The 12060-nt window shown below is 29.5% G+C and overlaps 1 protein-coding gene and 1 pseudogene across 8 annotated transcripts in view; one reads left to right on the plus strand and one right to left on the minus strand.

The window, feature by feature from the left end:
* The window catches only part of LOC149886187 (uncharacterized), a 55884-nt gene that overhangs the window by 38147 nt on the left and 5677 nt on the right, over positions 1–12060 (plus strand). For 7 of the 8 annotated variants that reach the window (XR_016454208.1, XR_016454209.1, XR_016454211.1 and 4 more), the window contains 2 exons: positions 3651–3809; positions 7768–8097. Coding sequence is in view for 3 of the 8 variants with exons in the window: in XM_090093353.1 (XP_089949479.1) it covers positions 3651–3809; positions 7768–7978 (370 nt within the window). In the remaining 5 variants the exon portion in view is untranslated. Of the gene's footprint in view, positions 1–3650; positions 3810–7767; positions 8098–12060 lie in introns of those variants that run through there. The other variant, XR_016454207.1, reaches the window with a different exon arrangement.
* Positions 5476–6551, minus strand: LOC149886188 (uncharacterized; annotated as a pseudogene).

Genomic DNA, 12060 nt, shown 5'->3' on the forward strand with positions numbered 1-12060 from the left:
CATGCGTCCCAAGTTTGTAAAAATTATGTTTTCGCTTGTAGGTAGAGGATGTGTTTTTGTAAATCAAAGACCGGTGTTTCAAGATACTCATTGACTTCAGCTTCTTCCTTTTTTCATCATACTTTAGAGCGCTTCTGCATTCATTAAGTGTGCAGCATGATTTTCTTTCATTTTTTCAAGTTTTTCCATAGTCACAAAAACAGATGGTCTGGCCAGTTAAGCCGTTTTCGCAAGATTCTATTGTTTTCAAACAATAGAAGTTAAAATTTATGTTGAAAATAGTTAATTTATCGTGCCCAGTCTACTAAATAGTGCACAAAAATCTAAAAAATGGCAAACTCTGGAGAGGAACAGTCCATTGATTCTCTTATATTAGATCTAGAATCAGACGTTTTTTTGAAAAAAGTAAGTTCCTAAATGATGTCGATGCTTTTCTTACAGAAATTGAGAATGGAAGCGTTTCAAACAACTTTAACTGCCAGCAGTCTGAAAAAATCCAAATCAGAGAAAGGACTCAAACACCACATAACAACGCATCATTTTAAGATTGACTCTTCAACACTGCAAAGAAAAGCAGCAACTGATACTAAGCGTGTGTGTACTGCAAAAGAGTTCACAACTCTCATTAAAAAAAGCATTAAATTTGTGGAAAACGATTTTTGCTACCCTTTATATCAGAGATGAGCTTTCAATGACCTTGCAAATCACATTTTGGCTCACTTGACTAAGTCTAAACATACCACCTCAGTTTTAGTTATTGGTGATGAAATTAATTTTACAGATAAAGAAAAAAATTTAATTGAATATTTGGGTGGGTATGATTTAGTACTTTTTATTGAAGGATACGTTATTCAAAAAGTTGACAAACCAGATTTGACAAGAAACACTCTCAATTTTGTTGGAAAAAATTGTAGAAAATGATTCAAATTAATTTGACAAGTATAATCATGATACTAATAAAAAATTTACTATTTTAAAAAATTGAGGTGGTCTTTGGTTTATATCATCTGATGCTTTGTCACTATTTAAAATACCAGGAATAGCATTTAGAAAATTAACAAAAATTTTAAGTAAAAATGTTGACTGCAGAGTTGCTTCAAGATGTTGGAGTTTTATCTCACTCACAAAAATTTGCAATGTTTTTTCTACCAAAGTATCTGAAGAATTGTCTCTCAATCTTTTAGACCATCTTTTAACTCTTTATATTTGTGTTTGCTCATTTTCCTATTCAAAGGACCTTGTAAATTTGCATAAAACCAAATCTAAGAACAAAGGAACTAATTCGTTAAAAAAAGAAATCAAGAAAGGAACTTTGAATTCCACTGAACTCCACTGAATAGTTTAAATAAAAAATAGACATTAGAAAAGGCTATTTTCATAGCCATAAATGTCATTAAAAACATATTCTTGCATAGGAACTATATTGCAGCATGATGGAGAGATGCAATGATTAATAAAGTGAAAACCAAATGAAGTTAAGTAAGTCCTTATTTTAAGTATCAAATGCTATATAGTTAAAAGTAGTTTAATAGTTATTTTCATCATTTTATTAAAATAATTTTGAAATAAATAATGTTAAGAATTTTATTTTAGCCTCTCCTTTCTTTGTAACACAACTTCAACTTAAGAGATCACTTTTCAGTCTCCTAGAGAATTTTAAAGGTTAACAATGTACCTTTTGGTGCCCCAATTACCTTTAGTTTCCACAAGCAAATTATTCTAATCGTCACATAATGCACAGTGTAAGACATGGTGGCAACAAAAAATTAAGTCAAAAAATCATTTTATCTCACTATTATATTTCTTAATAAAAAATAGTATTCAAGACTTGGGAACCCTTTTTGCAAATACTAAGGACAAATGTGTTTTTGTATATTTATGTATATACATATATATATATATATATATATATATATATATATATATATATATATATATATATATATATATATATATATTATATACACATTTGTCCTCTCTCTCTCTCTCTCTCTCTCTCTCTCTCTCTCTCTATATATATATATATATATATATATATATATATATATATATTATATACACATTTGTCCTCTCTCTCTCTCTCTCTCTCTCTCTCTCTATATATATATATATATATATATATATATATATATATATATATATATATATATATATATATATATATATAGAGAGAGAGAGAGAGAGAGAGAGAGAGAGAGAGAGAGAGAGAGAGAGAGAGAGAGAGAGAGAGAGAGAGAGAGAGAGAGAGAGAGAGAGAGACACACACACACACACAATTATTTTATTCAAATAATGCCTTTATAAGGTTTTTGGCTATGAATATAGCCGTTTTTGATTTCCTTATTTTGATGAGTTCATTTTTTGTTACAATTTCGGCGTGGCAATTTCTCTGGTAAAGGTCTTTGGTTCTGGATTATTGTTAAGACTATTAGTTCCTATAATAGGTAACCTGATGTTTTCTAAGGAGAGATTTCAGCAAGTGTGAAGGCCATAGTTTAGATCTTCATTAAATAATTCAGATATGTGATTCAAAAAAATGTGATAATCAGTATTCCATATATATCGCGTCTTAGTTTTTTTAGAACCCAGTCTTAGTAGACTGGGTTCTAAAAAACCTCCAACAATAAGATAAACAAAAGCGCTCAACTGGCAAGACTATGTATTTTATGACTATGGTTTTTCTCTAGCAGAAGTGAATTCATTTTTAAAAACATTACACGCTATACAAGTTTATTTTTAAAAGCTATAGTTTTTTTCGTCACTTCGTTAAAATACTTTATTAAGATTCTTATTCCTCCAGTTTTTACGTTTTTTTTTTATTTAACTTTTTTAATTTTCCTCCAGTTGTTACATGTCTTTTTTTTAATTAACTTTTTTCACTGCTCACGGACTTGTTTAGAAAGTTTTCATTTTCCTTCTTCTTTAGAGTGATGCTCTACTGGTACAGTGTTACATCTATTTTCTTCATCAGACAAATCAGAATATTCTAATACAGACATTTTCAAGAGAATTTGCAGGTCAAACTGTTCTTATCAGTTCGACATGCGACTTCTCTCAAAAATGTCTGCATTCCATTCTGAAATAACCGTTTTGTAATAGCCATTTAATCTCAAGATTTCTTGAAAAATGTATGTGCTATGAAAACTTCCATCAGCTTGCACCAAAGCTAGAGTTGAAGTTGATAAAGTAATTCACGTAAAAGCAAATCAGTTTCGCTGATCTCTTGGTTAGAATTAAATAAAAGTTAACCATCGAGAGAAGAATTGGGAACTAATGTTTAACACGTCATGCGCTTTTCCACAAAAATATAATCAAAGGAGGCTATTAGACGTAACAGAAGAGAGTCTTTTCAATGTTTCAACTATTCTAGCTAAATGCCCAGTTCAGCAATAGACCAAACGTTGGTTAATATTTTATGCGATTGAAGGCAGTGCAATCGGAGAATGATAAATAAGATTATTGTTTGTAATAAAATAGCAGTTTACCCAAAAAAGAACATGCTTATCCCATTAAAAAAAATAAATTCACCTCATTGTTGCATAACACCATCCAAATGTCTATAGCATTAATTTTACTATTTTAAGTTTGATAAGATTTTTAAAGATATTCCACAACGTAAGTTATTAACCTGTTACTTTTAAAATTTTTAGCGTTCTACAATGGATTCTTCTTGTGATTGTTCAAGTTTCTCTTTTCACTGTTTGTAACATATGCTTCGTATCTATCAATATATTTTTGGGAAACAGTGTTGAACCTGAACTTATCGGAACAATCAATGGGCTGGGAATGTCTGTATCTTCTATCGGAAGGTAGTGGATAAATATATGAGTTTTAATAGCAAAATGAACTAAATAAATGTTCAAAAAGTCAGTGTTTGGAATGTCGAAATGACTTTAATGTTTTGCAAAAATCAATAAATGCATTGGATCAAGATATTTTATAATTTTAATAGATATTTCGAATAAAAAGCACAAAAAAAGCTCAAGCTAAAATATTCAAGGTAAACTAATATTATACACAGATGAGTTATAGATGATCATTTAAAATAATGTATCTTCTTGATATCGGGTTATCCTGAAAGCAGAGTTTCGTAAGGGATTTTTTCATTCAGTTTTGAAATCACTTCAAATAATCTTCCACTATCTAAAATAAAAATTGATTCTGCTTTTCTTGCATAATGAAGGTTTAGTTGAAACCTGATGGAAGGGCAATTTCTCTTTCTACACTGTTATTAACTACCTTATGTACACTCACGGTCTTTTGCCATCCTGATATGTTTAAAGATTATGTTGCAACTCTCCATTTTTTGCCAAAAATAAGTTGTCCAGATTGTAAACCTCAAGGGAACGTCACTTTATCAGATCAATTTGATCGTTTTCTATAAGATGCATTAGACTTCGTAGATTATTCATAATATTGAGATGCCATGAAATATTTTGTGTCGAGACGCGATCTCGCTAAGTGTTTAACGCTTTGAGTGGTGTTTTAGTTATACCTTTTGATGCTTTTAAAAAGTTTTTTTAATCTCGGGCAAGAAGTTAGTTGTTTAATGGAGCATCACATGTATTTTGACTGTGATGCTCCATTAAACAACTAAATTCTTGCCCGAGTTTTGACTAGGTTTTCACTAATGCAAGTGTAATAAGCCTTCCAAATTTAAAGCATCTAACAGCCTGATGTTTTAATTAATTAAATTGGCTTTGGAATAAAAAAAAAACCTCGAGAATGTAAATTCGTTTGAACAGAGGGCTGACGGAAAGCCCCTGGAGCTCGTAATATTACACCACGCGGCGGAGCTATTCCTAGGAGCAGTAGGGTGAGCTCGTATACTCCTCTATAAATATTGCAATATCTCTATCGAAGGTCTCAAATAATTCTTTTCTCCATTCTCAACCTTGCGGAGATCAACAGCTCTCGTCGGATTTATATTTCTGTGATTTATATTGAAGTGATTGGGAAAATTGCTTAAAGATTTCAATTTTCTTTAATCGAATAGAATAATTGTAAGGGAAAAAAGCTATTAGAGATCAATCTGAAGCAACTGATAAAAGTTCGGTTTGGCAGTAGAATATATACAAAAAAACCAATTTATGGACCCTCAAATAAGAAATTATATATATATATATATATATATATATATATATATATATATATATATATATATATATATATATATATATATATATATATATATATAGGGTATTTTGCCGCCCGAGGCAAGATTCCAGTTTGCCGCCCTAACTAAAAAGCACCAATATATTAAATAAACTTAAAGTAAAACTATGAGTGACGTATAAAATCGTATATTTGCAAAACATTAAATCCGAACAGTACAAACACAAAAAGCAAGCAAAATACGCACAAAATGGGCTATGGGCATATTTTAACATTAGTTAGTGAAAGAAGTTTATTTTCCTACTCTTTTCAGATGCAAAAGCCTTCAAGAGTTCAGTAAAGCCTAATTTTTTAGCCATATCACTTTCTATGGAAATTACAGAAAGACCTGTCAAACGATTTTGTGACAGTAGATCTTAAGTAATCTTTAATTAATTTTAGTTTTAAAAACTCTCCAGGTGCAACTTATACTGGCTGGGTTAACTGAATTCGTAAAGCAATAGAAACATTTAGAGTGAAATTATTGTTTCTTAAAATAAACTTTAGTACTTTTAATGGTGACGTTTTTGGTTCAGTTAATTCAGACAATGCGAGCAATTCATCTAATAATTCCATGCCATCAATATCTGTTATCAAGTATCTGTGCTTAATAGTTTTTGAAGATTTAAACATTTTTATCTAAAACTTTCCTTTGAAAAATCTTTTTTAATATTTGCAATATCGTAAAGGAATTAAAAAGCATCACAGTGTTCATTTAACTGGTTAAATCTTTTTTCAATCGAATTTATAGTACTATCCAAAATACAATTAAAACATTCTATTTTAAATCTATCTTTTGGATTTATAATGGGATCATCTCGAATTTCTTTAAGAAAGCATTTGTTTTTTAAACCTTGGTCTAATAGAAACTTCAAATGAAAATGGTGGCTCCAAATCTAATTCAGCTCCAATTAATTTTGCATCAGAAATAACTTTTTCAAAAGCTTCATCTGAGCGATATAACTTTAAAAAGTTAACAGTTTTGTTCAAAGTTTGTTTGGCTTCAGAAATGTCAGTTTCAATATTCTGAATAACTTTTCTTGCTAAGTTTACTTGGTTCAAAATATTGAACCATATCACAGTACAGTAACAAAATTTAAAGTTTTTCATCTTTTGATCTAACACCTCTGCTTCATGACGTGAAGATGGATCATAAAAAATGTCCTGGCTGATTTCAAAAAGAGCATCAAAGATTTCTCCAGCACAGTATCGAAAAGGTCGCACAGTTTCAATTCTGCTTTCCCATCTTATTGCACTCAAAGGTTTTGGAAAGATTTTTTTTCCAAGATGATTTTTCAAAACTGTCCATCTACGAGATGATTCACTAAGAAAGTTATAAATGGCCAGCACCATTCCAAAATAAGTCACAGCCTCTCTAGATGATTTTGCAGTATCATTAACGACCAAATTTAATGAATGAGAACATCAGAATTTCCACGAAAGGTAAGATATTGTTCTCCTAAAAATCTCACTATTTCAAGTAATCTTTTCAGAACTAACTCCCAACCCTGTATCTCTGCACAGAGAAGTCGTTCTTGTGATGCATCAGTTGTTTTAATGGTATCTAGTTGGTTTACTAATTCCATCCATTTGCTTAATGAACAGATGTGATTTTTAAAAGTTTCATGTTCCTTCAGCTGTCTGTGCAAATTTTTCCAGTCTCCAAAACCGATTGTCTTCAAATGTATGTCCATGTCATCAAATAACTTACATGAGAAACAAAACACAACATCTTTTCTTTTAGAGTATATAAACCAGGATCTTTTAACAACTTCACCATTCTTGAGTACTTTTTGCGTGCATGAAGGATTAAATCTTCTGTTGTTGGCATTGACAGGAAATAGAAAAGGTGGATCATGTGCTGATGGACCATTTTTAACAAGAGTCACACGAAGATCATCTAGAATTCGATCAGGCCAATTGGCAGGATCTGTCAGGTCTGTAGTTGGTAAAGTTTGAAAACTCTGTACTTCTTCTGGCACAATTTTTTTATTCACTGAACCTTACACTCTAACAGCCTTCTTATTTTAAAACTGGTTAAGAACATAAAAAAAAATACAAATGCTGAAAAAATCAACAAATATGTAAACATTGAAGACTGACCCCCAAAAAAATGGTTAAGCAAGTTGAACATTTTAAAAAATAATATAAAATTTTTTATATTATCAAAACTCAAAATGCCGCCCTAGGAAAGTCCCCCTTGAGGCAGGTGCCTCTCTTGCCTGTGCCTAGAGCCGGCACTGTGTATGTATATATATATATATATATATATATATATATATATATATATATATATATATATATATATTTAATGTTAAGTGCCCACAAATTACACATGAATTAGATAAAAACCAGTATGTTGTGTGTAAAACTTGCAAAAGTATATATGTAAAAAATATTTTGTTAAAATAGTCAAATCATCACTGTCAGACTTAACCATTATGACAAATATAATATATGAATAACATAATTCGACTGGTTTGAGAATTTTATAAATTTTTTTGTAATAAAAGAAGGTATGCCATCCATTTTATACAAGATATGCTAACGATACAAAAGCTAACGGTTGTTAAGTTTTTTATTCCTCTTAGCATATTTTTACTATTTTTTAAGGGCGATTGGACCTTCAATCTTGGGATTTGCTTACTCATGGTCATTATCGAACATTGAACGCCATGGACTTGGATTTCCATTCAATCAATACTTTGTATTTTTCATATTATCCTTCTGCTGTTTATTAAATTTTGCTTACGTCTTCTGGCTTATTCCTTCTACTCTGGATAAGAGAGAGGATTATTCCACTAAAAAAGAGGTTTCTCCATGATTATGTTCAATGCTAATGGTTTGTTTGTTTTGATACAAAGAAAGTTTTTTTTTGATAACCAAATAATTGTTTTTGTAATAAAAGTTCTTTTTAATATCCTAAATCTTTTTTTAATGAAATCGACTCCTGAAATGATATGAGGCGTCATAAAAATACGCGTGGTAAACATTGTATTGATAACAGTGTAATGTTGCTTTTTTAAATTAAAAAAGAAATCTTTAGGGTTATAATCCCCTTGTAGAACACAAACGATAACTAGCATTACTAGTATCAGTTACTAGCTTTAAAGAAGATAATCAGGTCATAAATCAAAAGGGTCTGGGAACTTTTAACATCTGCATTAAGCATTCCTTATCTTCTTAAAAGTCATCTTCATAAAAACTTTGTTGGATGCTTCTGAGAAGTGTACCGAATAGATTTTGGATTGAGTGGACCTTATTGAAAATAAACATTCAGAAAATAGTTGTAAACTACGCTGTAAATAATTCACTTTTATACACAATTGTTCCAGCTTTATCACAGTTTAAAGAGCCACAATTAAAATCGAATTCGTCTGTTTTTTTCAACGCAACAGCCAAATGTTTTTTTCATCACAAGTTTTCAGTCTATAATTTTTTTCAAGTAATAAAAATTCTTAATCTTTGAATTTATCAACTCGGAAAAACCAATTATAAGCTAAGTCTCTTGTGCAGATTACTGTATAATCTTGCAAACATACTGAATTCGATCACTGTACTGAATAGAGCAGCACGGTTTTTACTAAACAGACTGGTCCATTTATATTTGCGTGTTAATCTCTATATTTGTTGGAAATCACCCTTCAACATAAAGATAGACTTCCTGTCTCATATTTTCTTTTTTTTAAACAGAAATCTAAATATCTGCAAGAATCTCAATGAAGCCCAAAAAGTGTCGGGCAGTTCGTTGACTTTTTGGAAACGTGAGGTTAAATAGAACTGTATGTTGTTGATTAGCTGCATTTTTAAAATACCCAAGAATAATTCCGTATAAATTGTGTTATGTATTTTTAAAAATTCAGAGGTTGGTTTTATGAGGTGAATCAATCTCAAGGTTGCGTTCATGAATTAACAAGAATCTTTTAAAATTTACATAAGTTAAAAGTATTTTAATTTTAAATATAAAGGTTTATTAATCTTGTCGCAAATTTTTCTAATCAGACTAAATTCAAAGCGTCAAGATAGCAAGCACAGGCATCAAAAATATCAAGTATTTATATTTAAAAGAAGTAGTTAAATAAATAAGTATTTAAATGAATAATATAAAGTTAAAGAAAAAGAATAAAAACTGAAAAGAAATGCCAAAAATGAAAAAATACTGAAACAACTTTGTTGAAGCTGCAAAAAGTTGTATTTAATTAAAAAAAAGTTGTATTTATTTAAAAGTTGTTTTTACTGTAATTTAATTAAAAAAGTATTTAATGTTGTTTTTATGTAATAGTAAAACTTATGAAAATCAATAAGTTTTTTTTTTTAAATCAAGTAAAAATAGGTTCTGGGAGCTCATTTAACGCATCATTAGATAAATAGGGTAATTAATCAACCATGCTGTATAAAGCAATTACTTATCATATATCTTAGTAAAGTTTGATACTTTAATGATACTAAACAATCTGCTAAACTAACCTAGATAATTACTATCACTTTGCAATATTCCTCGAATCAAAACAAATGGTATAGTTTTTTTCCCTGCCCTGGATTTCAAAACATCTTCAAACTAAACAAAGCTAAAATGTTTTTGTTTATCCCCCCTGGTAAAAACAATATCTGAAATAAAAAACTAACCTAGATTAGAGAGAAAATTAACTATCTATTACACAACATAATATCTATTTAGCAAACTCAAGCAAATATAAACATATCAAAAAGAAGAAAATAATCATTATAAGAAATATTAATCAACACTTATTCAAATTTTATTTCATTAAACTAACTTGTATATACATTTAAGGCCAAATCATCAATTGAAGTAAAATTTGATGAATAGAACAATTAAAAAATGTTAATACTTTTGTTACTACTTATCCCAATGACTCTATGATACAATGATTCAATGATCATCATCAATTTACCCTTGAGCTGTAGCTAGTTGATTTGCAAACTCATTTATTTTTAAAAAGCATATTCTTAAAGCGCTTTGTTGTTCTTGCATTTATATTATCTTGTATGTTTAGTGACATCCTGGACACACGAAAAACATTTATAGATAATTTTTCATTTTTTTTTTTGCATGGAACACAGTTTTAGTTAGAAATAGCACATATTAGTTTACTATCTTCAGTATAGTGTAAAAGCATACTAATAACATACTAAGATAATTTCAGCTTATTCTAGAATTACTTCAGTTCGATTCCGAATCTTTTATACATGCACGAAATAATGAGTTACTTCCTATCATTTATCTATTTTTATAAACTTTTCATAATCTTAAATATTCAATGCAGTAATGAGGTTTATATTTGATGGTTCATATGTTTTTAGATTTTGACGGGGTTTTAAGTAAATTTAGAAAACATATTTTGATCTGATCAGTAGAAATATTCAAGCAAATTTTCAAAAATAAAACGTCCACTGTTGTTAATGATGTCTAACGCTTAATAAAAAAGTAGTGAGCGAAACGATCGTAGTTACAAGTATTTTTACATAATAAATGTAGTTAAGTAACTTTGTCAAAGATAGCTTTTTTCAAGTGGTTTGAAATTGTAACGATACAAAGGAATAAACTCCCGTAAAAGCTGTTATAAACCAGCATCTGAGCTCTAAGTTTTTAAGCTGATATTTAAACGCAAAATAAAAAATGTGGAATTGATCATGAAAACTAAAATATACTCACTTATACTCAGCTTGGTGCGATAAACAATAGCTATGATAATGTTTTTGATGCTCACAATGAGCTTATGTAATATCGTAACTAAGGTCCGTGAAGTATTTATTACTAATGCACAATTAATTACTAACGATTTTTTATAACTTTTTTAATGTAAAACCTTTTTTATCAATGTTTTTAAATAGCACATAAAATTAGATTCTTACGTGTAGTGGACATCTGACCTGAATGGGAAACCAAATTTTACTGAGCCTTTATGTTGCTAAGCCCCCAAAAGCTACTTGATGCAAAATTAAGACAGCAAAAAAGCCATTTAAAAAAGTTTTAAACCATATGCAATAGATAGATTTCTACTCAATTTGTTATAACATTTGAAGATTTTCAATCGATTTTCGTGAATATGACTTTGGTTATTTTAATTTTTTTGTAATTATAGTTTGAAGTGCATTTAGTTACTTTTAAAACTCGCAATTAATCAAAATCATATTACACTGGTCTGCGTCAAAAATGTTCCTAGGGTTTTCTTAGGTGATTCTCAATGAAATTTATCTTCTAAATCAAAATCTAGGATTCAAATTTGTCAATCAGTTTTTAAGATACAGACTTGGAGCTCTATACCGCATATAACAGCTGAGTGTCCATTTTATTGCGATTCCCAGTTGACAGTTGTGTATTAATATATCTATAAACAGTATCTAAATTATATTTATAAAGTTTTATAAATCATTGTCAATTTTTTACAGGCTAATATATGAGATAAATCAAATTTATTTCATAAAAATGAATAGAAAATGTAAAAACAGTTCCGTCAGATTCTGTTATGTGAGTGGAAAGGTAACTTTTAGTAATCAGCAATGCACCATAACAACGTTAGTAAAGTCCCTAAGGCTTGACGATCAAGACAAAAGCTTTTCCCCAAATATATATGCTGCAAAGTCTGTGTCGTAGCCTTAAGGTGCCGGAATGAGGGCACAGCAAACTCTATGTCATTTGGTGTACCAATGGTATGGAGAGATGGGAAGGACCATACTAAAGACTGCTATTTTTGTATAACCAATTTTCAAGGTAAGATAATTTCTTAAAAGAACAATATTTAACAATCCAAACATATTTATTTTTATTGTAGTCTAATGAAGTTTGAATTGTTTAAAAAAGTTTTGCTGAAATTCAACAAAAAAAATTCTTTAGATTGTATGGAAAAGTGGATAAAAATCTGAAAATAAGTATGTGAACTTTTT

Source organism: Hydra viridissima, unplaced genomic scaffold (genome assembly GCF_058129835.1).
Source record: "Hydra viridissima isolate aposymbiotic clone 2 unplaced genomic scaffold, HvirCarnegie_v1 scaffold_7, whole genome shotgun sequence".
Taxonomy (NCBI): Eukaryota; Metazoa; Cnidaria; class Hydrozoa; order Anthoathecata; family Hydridae; genus Hydra; species Hydra viridissima.